At 41.6% G+C, this 16,443-nt stretch overlaps 1 protein-coding gene across 3 annotated transcripts in view; it reads left to right on the top strand.

The window, feature by feature from the left end:
* The first annotated feature begins 1,097 nt into the window (after positions 1–1,097).
* Positions 1,098–16,443, top strand: part of LOC128704696 (F-box only protein 25) — a 67,756-nt gene continuing 52,410 nt past the window's right edge. The window contains exons 1-2 of one of the 3 annotated variants that reach the window (XM_070079620.1): positions 1,098–1,271; positions 7,645–7,698. In XM_070079620.1, coding sequence (XP_069935721.1) covers positions 1,156–1,271; positions 7,645–7,698 — 170 coding nt within the window. In that variant the 5' untranslated portion in view covers positions 1,098–1,155. The remainder of the gene's footprint in view (positions 1,272–7,644; positions 7,699–16,443) is intronic. The other 2 variants (XM_070079621.1, XM_070079622.1) reach the window with 2 other exon arrangements.

The raw sequence follows: 16,443 nt of genomic DNA, 5'->3' as shown, positions 1-16,443 counted from the left end.
AGGATGCTGGGAGGGAGTTAGGGATGCTTGGAGGGAGTTAAGGATGCTGGGAGTTAAGGATGTTGGGGGAGTTAAGGATGCTGGGAGTTAGGGATGCTGGGAGGGAGCTAGGGATGCTGGGAGGGAGTTAGGGATGCTGGGAGTTAGGGATGCTGGGAGGGAGTTAGGGATGCTGGGAGGGAGTTAGGGATGCTGGGAGGGAGTTAGGGATGCTGGGAGTTAGGCATGCTGGGAGTTAGGGATGCTGGGAAGAAGTTAGGGACGCTGGAAAGGAGTTAGGGATGCTGGAAGGGAGTTAGGGATGCTGGGAGGGAGTTAGGGAAGCTGGGAGGGAGTTAGGGATGCTGGGAGTTAGGGATGCTGGGAGGGAGTTAGGGACGCTGTAAGGGAGTTAGGGATGCTGGGAGGGAGTTAGAGATGCTGGGAGGGAGTTAGGGATGCTGGGAGGGAGCTAGGGATGCTGGGAGTTAGGGATGCTGGGAGGAAGCTAGGGATGCTGGGAGTTAGGGATGCTGGGAGTTAGGGATGCTGGGAGGGAGTTTGGGATGCTGGGAGGGAGTTAGGGATGCTGGGAGTTAGGCATGCTGGGAGTTAGGGATGCTGGGAAGAAGTTAGGGACGCTGGAAAGGAGTTAGGGATGCTGGGAGGGAGTTAGGGATGCTGGGAGGGAGTTAGGGAAGCTGGGAGGGAGTTAGGGACGCTGAGAGTAAGGGATGCTGGGAGGGAGTTAGGGACGCTGTAAGGGAGTTAGGGATGCTGGGAGGGAGTTAGGGATGCTGGGAGGGAGTTAGGGATGCTGGGAATTATGGATGCTGGGAGGGAGCTAGGGATGCTGGGAGTTAGGGATGCTGGGAGGGAGCTAGGGATGCTGGGAGTTAGGGATGCTGGGAGTTAGGGATGCTGGGAGTTAGGTATGCTGGGAGTTAGGGATGCTGGGAGGGAGCTAGGGATGCTGGGAGTTAGGGATGCTGGGAGGGAGCTAGGGATGCTGGGAGGGAGCTAGGGATGCTGGGAGTAAGGGATGCAGGCCCCGGGGGGGGGGGGCGGTGGGAAGTGTTTATAAGCATCAGCTGACTCAGACGACTCAGTGTTCGTCCAGCAGTGTGAGAGGGAGGTTGTGCCGCGCATGTGTCCCACAACACCAGCACCCTAACAATGCCAATATTTTCCAAAGACTGGAGAGACCCGGGGGATAAATGGGTGAAGACTGATGGGGGATGGGAGAAGGAAAAAGTGGTATGTTGTACCCCATTAACAGACGTAGTGGTCAGGTACGTAGCTTAACACGCCTTTGTTCACACTTCTCACACATCAGCTGTGCACAGGACACCTGGGCAAGGGCACCTAATTACTTGTTAGGTGACAGTTGTGTTGTGGTGGGTACCTACGTCGGTCACGGGATGTTAAGGTGTATGTTGGTATGTTGGTGTATGTTGTGTATGTTGGTGTATGTTGTGTATGTTGGTGTATGTTGTGTATGTTGCTGTATGTTAGGTGACGGTTGTGTTGTGGTGGGTACCTACGTCGGTCACGGGATGTTAAGGTGTATGTTGGTGTATGTTGGTGTATGTTGTGTATGTTGGTGTATGTTGTGTATGTTAGGTGACGGTTGTGTTGTGGTGGGTACCTACGTCGGTCACGGGATGTTAAGGTGTATGTTGGTGTATGTTGGTGTATGTTGTGTATGTTGGTGTATGTTGTGTATGTTAGGTGACGGTTGTGTTGTGGTGGGTACCTACGTCGGTCACGGGATGTTAAGATGTATGTTGGTATGTTGGTGTATGTTGTGTATGTTGTGTATGTTGGTGTATGTTGTGTATGTTGGTGTATGTTGTGTATGTTGTGTATGTTGCTGTATGTTAGGTGACGCTTGTGTTGTGGTGGGTACCTACGTCGGCCACGGGATGTTAAGATGTATGTTGGTATGTTGGTGTATGTTGTGTATGTTGGTGTATGTTGTGTATGTTGTGTATGTTGTGTATGTTGTGTATGTTGTGTATGTTAGGTGACGGTTGTGTTGTGGTGGGTACCTACGTCGGTCACGGGATGTTAAGATGTATGTTGGTATGTTGGTGTATGTTGGTGTATGTTGTGTATGTTGTGTATGTTGGTGTATGTTGTGTATGTTGCTGTATGTTAGGTGACGGTTGTGTTGTGTGGAGTACCTACGTCGGTCACGGGATGTTAAGGTGTATGTTGGTGTATGTTGTGTATGTTGGTATGTTGGTGTATGTTGGTATGTTGGTGTATGTTGTGTATGTTGGTGTATGTTGTGTATGTTGTGTATGTTGGTGTATGTTGTGTATGTTGGTGTATGTTGTGTATGTTGTGTATGTTGGTGTATGTTGTGTATGTTGGTGTATGTTGTGTATGTTGTGTATGTTGGTGTATGTTGTGTATGTTAGGTGACAGTTGTGTTGTGGGTACCTACGTCTGTCACGGGATGTTAAGGTGTATGTTTGCGTATGTTATGTATGTTGTGTATGTTGTGTATGTTGGTATGTTGGTGTATGTTGCGTATGTTGGTGTATGTTGTTATGTTGGTGTATGTTGGTATGTTGGTGTATGTTGTGTATGTTGTGTATATTGTGTATGTTGATGTTTGTTGTGTATGTTATGTGTATGTTGGTGCATGTTGTGTATGTTGGTATGTTGTGTATGTTGTGTATGTTGGTGTAAGTTGTTATGTTGGTGTATGTTGTGTATGTTGGTGTATGTTGGTATGTTGGTGTATGTTGTGTATGTTGTGTATATTGTGTATGTTGATGTTTGTTGTGTATGTTATGTGTATGTTGGTGTATGTTGTGTATGTTGGTATGTTGTGTATGTTGTGTATGTTGGTATGTTGGTGTATGTTGGCATGTTGGTGTATGTTGTGTATGTTGTTATGTTGTGTATGTTGGTGTATGTTGTGTATGTCGGTATGTTGGTGTATGTTGATGTATGTTGGTATGTTGGTGTATGTTGGTGTATGTTGATGTATGTTGGTATGTTGGTATGTTGGTGTATGTTGGTATGTTGGTGTATGTTGGTATGTTGGTGTATGTTGTGTATGTTGGTATGTTGGTGTATGTTGGTATGTTGGTGTATGTTGTGTATGTTGGTGTATGTTGTGTATGTTGGTGTATGTTAGGTGACAATTGTGTTGTGGGTACCTACGTCGGTCACGGGATGTTAAGGTGTATGTTGGCGTATGTTGTGTATGTTGTGTATGTTGTGTATGTTGGTATGTTGGTGTATGTTGTGTATGTTGGTGTATGTTGTTTATGTTGGTGTATGTTGTGTATGTTGGTGTTTGTTGTGTATGTTGGTGTATGTTGTGTATGTTGTGTATGTTGGTGTATGTTGTTATGTTTGTGTATGTTGTGTATGTTGGTGTATGTTATGTTGTGTATGTTGGTGTATGTTATGTTGTGTATGTTGGTGTATGTTATGTTGTGTATGTTGGTGTATGTTGTGTATGTTGTGTTGTATGTTGTGTATGTTATGTTGGTGTATGTTATGTTGGTGTATGTTGTGTATGTTATGTTGGTGTATGTTATGTTGTGTATGTTATGTTGGTGTATGTTGTGTATGTTATGTTGGTGTATGTTATGTTGTGTATGTTATGTTGGTGTATGTTGTGTATGTTATGTTGGTGTATGTTGTGTATGTTATGTTGTGTATGTTGGTGTATGTTATGTTGGTGTATGTTGTGTATGTTATGTTGGTGTATGTTATGTTGGTGTATGTTGTGTATGTTATGTTGGTTTATGTTATGTTGTGTATGTTATGTATGTTATGTATGTTGTGTATGTTGGTGTATGTTGTGTATGTTGTATATGTTGTGTATGTTGTGTATGTTATGTATGTTGTTATGTTGGTGTATGTTGTGTATGTTGTATATGTTGTGTATGTTGGTATGTTGTGTATGTTGGTGTATGTTGTGTATGTTGGTATGTTGGTGTGTGTTGTGTATGTTGGTGTATGTTGGTATGTTGGCATGTTAGTGTATGTTGGTATGTTGGTGTATGTTGGTATGTTGGTGTATGTTGGTATGTTGATGTATGTTGGTATGTTAGTGTATGTTGGTATGTTGGTGTATGCTGGTGTATGTTGGATTATGTTGGTATGTTTGTATATGTTATGTATGTTGGTGTATGTTGTTATTTTGGTGTATGTTGGTATGTTGGTGTATGTTGGTGTAATGTATGTTGGTGTATGTTGGTGTGTTTTTGTACGTTATGTTGGTGTATGTTGTTATGTTGGTGTATGTTGTTATGTTGGTGTATGTTGTTATGTTGGTGTATGTTGGTATGTTGGTGTATGTTATGTTGCTGTATGTTGTATGTTATGTTGGTGTATGTTGTATGTTATGTTGGTGTATGTTGGTATGTTGGTGTATGTTGGTATGTTGGTGTATGTTGTATGTTATTATTTTGGTGTATGTTGGTATGTTGGTGTATGTTGTTATGTTGGTGTATGTTGTTATGTTGGTGTATGTTGGTATATTGGTGTATGTTGTTATGTTGGTGTATGTTGTTATGTTGGTGTATGTTGTTATGTTGGTGTATGTTGGTATGTTGGTGTATGTTGGTGTATGTTGTTATGTTGGTGTATGTTGTTATGTTGGTGTATGTTGTTATGTTGGTGTATGTTGGTATGTTGGTGTATGTTGTTATGTTGGTGTATGTTGTTATGTTGGTGTATGTTGGTATATTGGTGTATGTTGTTATGTTGGTGTATGTTGTTATGTTGGTGTATGTTGTTATGTTGGTGTATGTTGTTATGTTGGTGTATGTTGGTATATTGGTGTATGTTGTTATGTTGGTGTATGTTGGTATATTGGTGTATGTTGTTATGTTGGTGTATGTTGTGTTGTAGCGTCATTGATGCTTCATGTGTCACCATACTTATGTATATTTTTGTATGTTAGTATGTGTATGTTGTTAGGTGTATGTTGGTATATTTTCGTATGTTGGTATGTATATCATGTTTGTGTTTATGTGTATGTATATATGTATTTGTATGTATATGTATATATATATTTGTTTATTTGTATGCATATATGTATATGTGTGTATACGTATGTATATGTGTATTTGTAGTGTGTGTGTGTGTATGTACATGTATAATTATGTGTATATGTATATATGTGTGGTGAGTCCCTCAGCCTGGAGGCTGAGGGACTGACCCTCTCAAAACCACGTCTTCAAGGGTGAGAGACTGATGACGTCTTCACATTTCTACTGCTTCTTCTAAACTTTTCTATACTCGACTGAAGATGCCTGCTATGTAGGCGAAACGTTTCGGAATAAAAACGCTTAACTGTGCACACGTGTCTTATAAACCCGACCGTATTATATACTACAACAGTCAGCTGTGTGGTGGGCGAAATGTTGTCGGTAATGATCGTGTTATGCTACGTTTCTCTCGTTTCCATCACTGGGACAAGATCTGTAGTCTTGACTGGAAGCAGTAATACGCTTAGTATTTTCTATTCAACCTCTTATAAACATAATTCTTTGGATAATAAACTAATCTTGATATAATTTGCATATTATTACTTAATCCTGTCTCATCTATAGCGTGTGAATTTAGAATTAGATGTAGTCACTCGAATTCTTTTTCTAGTTTATATATATATATATATATATATATATATATATATATATATATATATATATATATATATATATATATATATATATATATATATATATATATATATATATATACATAGCTAGGAGCTATGTATCGACCCCTGCAGCCACAAATAAGTGAGTACACACACACACTCACTGTCTTGCTCTCTTGCACACGCTCTCTCTCTCTAGCTCTCTGTCTCCCTCGCCTATACATTTCTTTTGGTGTAATGAGTAATACACACTTCTACCACCATTTTGTTGATCCTTCCAGATCGTCCAGACATTTTTCGATACTGTGAGGACCAGGTAACCCCTTTTGGTGCTAATTAAGGATACACCTTGATGACTCTGCCCTCTCAGGATCATTGTTTAAGCAGGTCTAAACCTTAATTAGGTTTGAGGTACGAGTTTGCTTTAATCAACCCCCTCTGTTAAACCCTTTACCAGGCCTGGAGAGGGGTAATTACCCTTTTCCACTCCTGGTAAAGGGGTAATTACCCTTTACCAGGCCTGGAGAGGGGTAATTACCCTTTTCCACTCCTGGTAAAGGGGTAATTACCCTTTACCAGGCCTGGTAAAGGGGCGTTTTAATAAGATTCTCACAATTTCAAAGCAATATGTACTGAAATTGGCTCCCAAATCCTCATTATTTTCGAATGAGGGCAAGGGTTAGATTAAAGGGCACTTGTGGAATTAATGTGACATTTTATTGAGGCAACGTTTCGCTCTCCAGGAGCGAAATGTTGTCCAGCCGTCACGGCTGGTCGGTGCCACTGTTTACTGGTATAAAACTTGGTAATAAATACCGAAAAATTGGTTTAGGACTGTAAGCAGACACTAGGACATCGTTTCGGTCGGACACGTTTTTTAATAAATAAATATGACCTGGTGTTTACTTACTAGTTTGTGTGTGACTGGAATCGCTAGGAGTACGAAGACAGGTCGTCCTGGAATCCAACCAGTCAGTCCCTCAGCCTGGAAGACTGAAGGTCAGATAATCGACACAGGACAAGGTTTTCCTGACGAGGGTCTTAGTGATAGTAGCTTCTGGTCATCTGACAGAGGCCTTCTGCTGGCTTACCCCCACCCCTTTAAATATTATTTTTGAGAAGATATTGCCGTAAATTCTTATGAGACGTTTCGCCTGTGGATAGGCTCTTTCAGTCTCAAGTGTGGCTACGTTTCACTCTCAAGGATCTTTGTCGAGCCAGTAGAAACTTGAAAATTTGCTGCCTCTGTGTTTGACTGGAACCTACTGTGAAGGCGAAACGTTTCAACAATTGAGTTACCCAACTGTTGTAGATGTTTTACTCGTTAATAGACACAATATAGTGGTACACAATACTGAGCTGTTGGTAAGACATGTGTGCGACAGGTATCTGTACTCCGAAACGTTTCGACTACACAGTAGGCTTCGTCAGTCGAGTACAGAAAAGTAACAGAAGCACTCGAGATTGTTCCAGTCACGGTATTGTGCCTCTTATGTTATTTATTGTTCCATAGTCTGGAACAGTGTTCCAGACAATGGAGCAACACTCCTCCAGGCTGAGGGACTGACCACCTCCAACCTACATCTTCAAGGTTGATGGACTGAGGACATCATCTTTATATCTCTATTGCTTCTGCTTTTTTTTTGTACACGACTGAAGAATGAACATTAAAATGGTATAAAATACCGACAGGTTGTTAGGTAAGACACATATGCAACAGTTAGGTATCTTTATCTTTAATAAAGATACCTAACTGTTGCATATGTGTCTTACCTAACAACACGACTGAAGAAGCCTACTGTGTGGGCGAAACGTTGTACACATGTCTTAAAGAGAATACATCTCGACTTAGAATAGATTCTGATTATAAGCACTAATGAGCTTTAGAATGCAGAGTTATTTAAACACTGAATAATAAAAAAATAATTGATAATCTGCAGATAGGCAAAAGTTATCTGGATTTAAGTGGAATCTGTTGTTATAAATTGAGTAAGATCTGGGTATAGAATTGAATACGTGTCTTACAGCGTGCGTGGGGCGACCAACGCTTTAAGGAACTACATTGTCCCGCGCTGCCAGACGTGAGTACCTTGTGTATGTTACTTATTGGTGTGAGAGAGAGAGAGAGAGAGAGAGAGAAAGAGAGAGAGAGAGAGAGAGAGAGAGAGAGAGAGAGAGAGAGAGAGCAAGCAAGGGGGAACTAAAGTAGGTCTCTAAGATTCTTGTTCTAAATTGGAGCCACCCTTCCCTTCCTCGCATGAAGTCTGGTTACTTCCCATTCCCGAGGCGATTTATGACCCTTGTGGGTTTAATGCTTGCCCATGAATATAATACGAATGGGATACAAACATGATTATAAGACCCAGACGTTGCCAACATAAATAATCTACTTGCTCGACACGAATCCTGAGTTCGTTTGTCGATGATAATCTTTGTTTCTACCAGTACACGACACAACTTATACAGACCATAGCTCAGATCATTGACATACTATATAGTAAGCCTCTTGTTATGCAGAACATTTCGGAGAAGTTAGATTAATTTTGTCCCCAGGATGCGACCCACACCAGTAGGCTGACACCTAGGTACCTACTTACTGCTAGATGAACAGGGACACCAGGTGCCTTAAGGAAACACGTCCAAATGTACCCACCCGTACCGGGGATCGAATCGCGGATCTCATTGTGAGCTGAGTGCGCTACCAACCGAGCCACTGTATACCTTAAACAGGAATAAATCCAGTGTAATCCTGTGTACTAAGATTCCACGGTGTTACTGTCAGACAAAAATACTAGAATAACATAAGGATCCCTGCGCAAGCTTACCGTATAAATAAAGAATTAGACACTTGTACAACATCTGGGAATCTTTATTGAGGAAACGTTTCGTCAACGTTTCCTCAATAAAGATTTCCAAGAGTTGCACATGTGTCTAATTTATCAACATGTCGGTTCTCTGAACCGTTCATCTACATGTATCGCCAGCCAGTGGCTTTATCAAGGGAGGTTCCTTGACACTGGTGAGGGGCTGTTGATCTAGGGAATTGGATCTGTGTTCTGGTTCCCTGAATTAAGCCTGCGTACCTTCCACATCCCTCCCCCCACCCACAGGCGCTGTATAATCCTACAGGTTTAGCGCTTCCCCCTTGATTATAATGCTTATCTGTGGAAGTCAGCAGTCTGGGATTGTTATAACTCAGTGTAATACCTTTCCTTTGATGATCTTCCTGATAGCAGTCCTTGGAGACGTTATGATAATGACAGTGGTAAACCCGTGTGGGCCATTCTGCACAGGGTTGAGGCTCGAGTCTCTGGCCTCACGTACTAAGAGAAAACACCATAAGTGTCCGGGGCCCAAAACTGTTCAACAGCCTCCCATCAAGCATTAGGGGAATTACCAATAAACCCCTGGCTGCCTTCAAGAGAGAGCTGGACAGATACCTAAAGTCAGTGCCGGATCAGCCGGGCTGTGGCTCGTACGTCGGACTGCGTGCGGCCAGCAGTAACAGCCTAGTTGATCAGGCCCTGATCCATCGGGAGGCCTGGTCATGGACCGGGCCGCGGGGGCGTTGATCCCCGGAATAACCTCCAGGTAACCTCCAGGTAACCTGGCAGTCTTCAACGGTACAGTCGTGCGGGTAACAGATCGTAAGATTAATCTAGGAAATCCTGTATTGATCGGTATTTAAACTATACATGTATATGTAACAAGTTTTAAGATTGGATAATCTATTGATTAAGTTTTATATATAACACGAATTAAAACATGATGATAGAATTTGGAGGCAGGCACCATACATAGCTTTAAGACGAGGTATGATAAAGCTCATGGAGCAGGGAGAGAGAGGATCTTGTAGCGACTAGTGGAGAGGCGGGGCCAGGAGCTGAGTATCGACCCCTGCAACCACAATTAGGTGAGTACACACACAGTTGGAAGTTGAAGACACAGATGAATCACAGGGATGTTAGGAAGTATTTCTTCAGTCACAGAGTTGTCAGGAAGTGGAATAGTCTGTGAAGTGATGTAGTGGAGGCAGGATCCATACATAGCTTTAAGAAGAGGTATGATGGAGCTCATGGAGCAGGGAGAATGACCTAGTAGCAACCAACGAAAAAACGGCAACCAGGAACTGTGAATCGACCCCTGGAACCTCAAATAGGTGAGTAAATGCGCGCGCAGCATGTACAGAAATGCGTCCCGGAAGCTGTAGATCAACACCCCACACACGCGTGTACAGAAACTGATCCCAGGCGTACAAGTACAATAGTAGATAACACACGTTACCTCATATATGCAAATAAACAAGACAGTAACTTTCAATCCACGTTTTCTTAAGATTAAAGCCGTACGACGAGATTACGGTTATCTTATTTTCTTAAGCGAGTAATTGGGTGAGTGAGTCTATCTTTAAAACCTAATGATCATACGAGGGTCATTAAATGTCAGTGGTCGTTAGGTTTAATACCGTACGGAAGTCATTAATGGTTAAATATTAGGTGTCCCGTAGCTGGGTTGGTAGCGCACTCAGCACACACACTGAGGTCCGTGGTTCGATCCCCGGTACGGGTGGAAACATTAGGACGTGTTTCCTTAAGACACCTGCTGTCCATGTTCACCTAGCATTAAAATAGGTACCTGGGTGTTAGTTGACTGCTGTGGGTCGCATCCTGGGACAATATTAACCTAATTTGCAGGAAATGCTCAGCATAACAAGGGACTTTCTATATAGTAGTATGTCATTGGTGTCAGCTATGATCTGTATACCTTGTACATGTACTGGTATACCTTGTACATGTACTTGTATACCTTGTACATGTACTTGTATACCTTGTACATGTACTTGTATACCTTGTACATGTACTTGTATACCTTGTACATGTACTTGTATACCTTGTACATGTACTGGTATACCTTGTACATGTACTGGTATACCTTGTACATGTACTGGTATACCTTGTACATAAGAACATAAGAAAGAAGGAACACTGCAACAGGCCTACTGACCCATGCGGAGCAGGTCCATGTCCCCCCCCCCGGATGGACCCAATGACCCCCCCCCCGGATTAGCCCAATGACCCACCCAGTCTGGTCACCTCAACTCAAGGAAGGAGCACGGCACCAGACCCAGCAGCACAAGCTAGTCAGGTCCAACTCACACCCACCCACACCCACTCATGTATTTATCTAACCTATTTTTAAAACTACACAACGTTTTAGCCTCAATAACTGTACTGGGGAGTTTGTTCCACTCATCCACAACTCTATTACCAAACCAGTACTTTCCTATATCCTTCCTGAATCTGAATTTTTCCAACTTGAAACCATTGCTGCGAGTCCTGTCTTGGCTGGAAATTTTCAGCATCCCCTTTATTTATTCCTGTTTTCCATTTATACACCTCGATCATATTCGCCCTAATTCTACGCCTTTCGAGAGAGTGCAGATTCAGGGCCCTCAGTCTGTCCTCATAGGGAAGATTTCTGATACACGGGATCATCTTTGTCATCCTCCTCTGTACATTTTCCAGAGCATTTATATCCATTCTGCAATACAGTGACCAGAACCGAGCAGCATAGTCTAAATGAGGCCTAACCAAGGATATATAGAGTTGAAGAACAACCTGAGGACTTCTATTATTTATATTTCTAGATATGAAGCCAAGAATTCTGTTAGCTTTATTGCGAACACTAATGCACTATTGTCTTGGTTTTAGATTACTGCTAACCAGAACTCCTAAATCCTTTTCGCAAGCAGTAGTATTAAGATCTACATTATTTAGTTTATATGTGGCATGGTTATTTTCCTGTCCAACATTTAGAACTTTGCATTTGTCAATATTAAACTGCATCTCCCACTTCTCCGACCATTGCATCAGTCTTCAAATCATCTTGGAGTGCTCTAGTGTCCTCATTAGAATGAATTGGACGGCCTATTTTGGTGTCATCAGCAAATTTGCTTATGTCGCTATTTATTTCCTCATCTATGTCGTTTATGTAAATTGTGAACAACAACGGGCCCAACACTGACCCCTGAGGAACACCGCTTGCGACGTGCCCACATTCTTTCTCCCCATTTATGCAAACTCTCTGCTGCCTATTTGTCAGCCATGCCTCTACCCAGGAAAAAATTTCTCCTATTCCGTGTGCCTTAAGTTTCCTCAATAGCCTCTGGTGTGGAACTCTATCGAAAGCCTTACCGAAGTCCATATACACAATATCATATTCATTACCATGATCTACCTCCTCAAACACCTTAGTGAAAAAAGTTAGTAAATTCGTAAGACAGGAACGCCCCTTTGTAAAACCGTGTTGAGAATCATTAATCAATCTTTGCCTCTCAAGATGGCTATGAATTGCTTCGGCAATTATTGATTCCATAAATTTTCCCACTATGGAGGTAAGGCTTATTGGTCTATAGTTCGAAGCCAAGGACCTGTCACCTGCCTTGTAAATAGGGATTACATTTGCCATTTTCCACTTATCAGGCACTATGCCAGTTTGTAGTGATATGTTAAAAAGATTAGCCAAAGGTATGCTAAGTTCCTCTTTACATTCCTTTAACATCCTTGCAAACAGTTCATCAGGGCCTGGGGATTTGTTAGGTTTTAGTTTCTCTATTTGTCTGATGACCATGTCACTAGTTACCGCAATCGTATATAGTTTATTATCATCCTGTTCTACATAATCTATTATTTCAGGAATATCGCTAGTATTTTCCTGGGTGAAAACTGAGAGGAAGTAGGTATTTAGAATTTCACACATATTCTTATCACTCTCAGTGATCTGACCAGAGTTACTCTTCAGTGGGTCAATCTTGTCCCTAATCTTACTTCTGTATACCTGAAAGAATCCTTTTGGGTTAGTCTTTGAATCCCTTGCGACATTAGCTTCATAATCCCTTTTTGCTTTTCTTATTCCTTTCTTTAGTTCTCTCTCTAACTGAATATATTGATTTCTTAACTGCCCATCCCCTCTTTTGATACGCCTATATATGCCTCTCTTTTGACCAATGAGATGTTTTAATCTATTGTTCATCCATTTAGGATCATTTTTGTTAGATCTAATTTCCCTACTCGGAACAAAAGTTGTCTGGGCAGCTAGAACAATGTTCTGAAAAACGTCATATTGGCAACCAAGATCACCTACCTGACCCATAGTCAAGACATCCCAATTTAGCCCACCCAGGTAATTTTTCAGTCCCATGAAGTCGGCCAAGCGAAAATCTGGGACAGAGATTTGATTGCAGTTATCTGGGTAATTCCATGATATATTGAAACTAAGTGATTTGTGATCACTTTCCCCAAGCTCATCATTAACCTCAAGATTATTAATTAGTGAATCTTTGTTGGCAAGAACCAAGTCAGGCAGATTGTTTCCTCTAGTTGGTTCTTTCACAACCTGTTCTAAAAAGCAATCCTGAACCGTATCAAGAAAGTCACTAGACTCAAGATTTCCTGTCATATTGTTCCAATCAATTTGTCTAAAGTTAAAATCTCCCATTATCACAACATTTTCATATCTAGATGCCTTATGAATTTCGTCCCATAACAGCTTACTGCACTCTCTATCAAGGTTTGGGGGCCTATAAATCACACCCAAAATTAATTTGTCACGTTCCTCGAGAAACTGTAGCCAAACAGATTCTGTGTTCGATGTTTCTAATCTTATATCATATCTAAGACAGCAATTTAAATTTTTTCTGACATACATCGCCACTCCACCACCCTTCCTGTTGACCCTATCAGTGTGGAATAGTTTATAACCTTGTATGTTGCATTCAGAAGGCATTTCTCTATATTTCAGGTTGAACCAGGTCTCTGTTATACCAATAATATCTATGTTACCTACACTTGCAAGTAATCTTAGCTCATCTATCTTATTTCTTAGACTCCTACTATTTATATAGAAAACTTTAAGGGAGCTAGTCACTCGTTGCCCTCTACTATCCCTCTTTGTTTGTTGATCAATTAATTTGCTATTACTAGCAACTTTATTTTGAATATTGTCTTTTAAACATATCCCTGAGGTATCCCGGTAATAACTGCTGTTTTTAACCCTAATGCTGCAGCCTGATTGTTTCCCACAAACTCCCATACCTCTACAATCTGTCATTTTAAATTCCTAGACAAGTCATCAATTACCCTCTCAATTGAATTGGCTAATGCAAACCACTCCATCCCCAGAGAGATGAACCCCATCCCTTGCATACATATCACGTTTGCCAAAGAATAGGTCCCAGTTATCAATGAAGGGGATTGCAAGTTCCTTGCAGTACCTGTCTAGCCAGCAACTTATACCAATTGCCCTAGACATCCATTCATTGCCCACTTCCTTTCTAGGCAAGATGCTACATATGACTGGGATCCCTCCCTTAGACCTAACTACTTCTATGGCTGACCTGTACTTATCCAGTAGCTCCTCTCTCCTGCCCTTCCCAATGTCATTACCCCCAGCACTAAGACAGATAATGGGCTTGTTCCCATTACCTGCCATAATATTATCCAACCTGCTGACTATGTCACCAACACCAGCTCCAGGAAGACACACTCTCTGTCTGACCTTTCTGTCTCTGTTACAAAATGCACGGTCCACATATCTTACCTGAGAATCTCCTACTATTAAAATATTCTTACCTTGATTAGCAGGGGAATCAGTGGTACCTTCAACCTCACTAACCACTGAAGTATACTCGTCTTGGAGAACAGAGAATCGATTTCCTACCTTCACATCTTCTCTATTAACTCTCATCTTCCTTCTTCCTGAACTGTGAACCACTTGCCACTTAAAGCGGCTGCCACTCTCACTGCTGGTGACCATTTCCTCCTTACCAGCTAAATCCTTCTCACACTCACTCCCAAACTCATCTATATGAAGCTTCAGCCTCCCATTTTCCTACTAAAGAAGTAGAATCTCCTTCTTCAACACTTGAACCTGAGATTCTAAAACACTACAACAAGCCATGGTGCTTGGTAACAGCCCACGCTAACTCCCAAGAGCTTAGGCAGGTAGGACCGCAGGTGATCAGTGTACTTGTACATGTACTTGTATACCCTGTGCATGTACTTGTATACCTTGTACATGTACTTGTATACCTTGTACATGTACTTTTATACCTTGTACATGTACTTGTATACCTTGTGCATGTGCTTGTATACCTTGTACATGTACTTGTATACCTTGTACATGTACTTGTATACCTTGTACATGTACTTGTATACCTTGTACATGTACTTGTATACTCTGTGCATGTACTTGTATACCTTGTACATGTACTTGTATACCTTGTACATGTACTTGTATACCTTGTACATGTACTTGTATACCCTGTGCATGTACTTGTATGAACATTAAAATGGTATAAAATACCGACAGATTGTTAGGTAAGACACATATGCAACAGTTAGGTATCTTTATTTCGAAACGTTTCGCCTACACAGTAGGCTTCTTCAGTCGAGTACAGAAAAGTTGATAGAAGCAGAAGATACTTGAAGACGATGTAATCAGTCCATCACCCTTAAAGTTTTGAGGTGGTCAGTCCCTCAGTCTGGAGAAGAGCATTGTTCCGTTGTCTGAAACAATATGAAGTTGAAGTGACAGGATGGAGCCTTTATATAGTGCCAGGAGGTGAGACGTAGCTTTGGGAGGGCAGGTCCCTCTCAGAATGTTCATTCTGTCAGACACTGCAACACAAGGGTATCTTGGTACAGACCATCAACTTCGACCTCTACTAGTGAGAACGGCTGGGTTTGAGAGGGACCTGCCCTCCCAAAGCAACCTACGTCTCACCTCCTGGCACTATATAAAGGCTCCATCCTGTCACTTCAACTTCATATTGTTTCAGACAACGGAACAATGCTCTTCTCCAGACTGAGGGACTGACCACCTCAAAACTTTAAGGGTGATGGACTGATTACATCGTCTTCAAGTATCTTCTGCTTCTATCAACTTTTCTGTACTCGACTGAAGAAGCCTACTGTGTAGGCGAAACGTTTCGAAATAAAGATACCTAACTGTTGCATATGTGTCTTACCTAACACATGTACTTGTATACCTTCCACTGGCTTACCCCGCCATACAGCAAATACAGTACTTCTGCTGGTAACTAAGTTCCTCACAACCATTACATATACAGTAGTGTGTATGTAAGGGTGAATATATAGAGTTCTAAAACAAATGACTCACGAAATCGTAATGACACGATTGCAAACAAACCATACCACTGGTGGGATTAGAACCCGCGATCAGAGTCTCAAAACTCCAGACCGTCTAGTCACTCTAGTGGCTTAACGCGACGGTCTGGAGTTTTGAGACTTTGATCGCGGGTTTTATCCCCGCCCGTGGTATGGGTTTTTAAACCCAATATTCTTGATATACAAGTGTATTCCCGCTGTAATGCTAGTGTCCAGGTTATCCTATGTGATGTTAGATTAACATGTTAAGTTCCTAGTTCCTAGGCCTTTTGTGTATCCGTATGTTCTTGTGCTACCATACACAGCATGAAGACGAGGTACACAATTAACTAGCTATTATAGTGACCAAGTCTAAAATCACTGACGTACACAGACCTTCGTGGGTTATTCTGGGTAATTTACATATATTACTATGCTTGATAATTGTAATCACTTAAATCTGTGTAAGTGTACTTATGTGTGCCTGTACCTAAGTAAACTTAATACTAGGTTACTCTAATTCATGTTTGAGGGGAAGTATTCTGGAATGTATGTGTGGGTGAGGCAGTATTGAGGAAGGTAATGTTCAGTGTACGTACCTAGTTTAGTTTTATTGTTTAAAGTGTGTTTTGGTGTTGTCTGTGTGTATTACGATATTAC

The sequence above is a fragment of the Cherax quadricarinatus genome, chromosome 100 (assembly GCF_038502225.1).
Source record: "Cherax quadricarinatus isolate ZL_2023a chromosome 100, ASM3850222v1, whole genome shotgun sequence".
In the NCBI taxonomy this organism is placed as follows: Eukaryota; Metazoa; Arthropoda; class Malacostraca; order Decapoda; family Parastacidae; genus Cherax; species Cherax quadricarinatus.
This window is presented reverse-complemented; position numbering and strand designations above follow the sequence as displayed.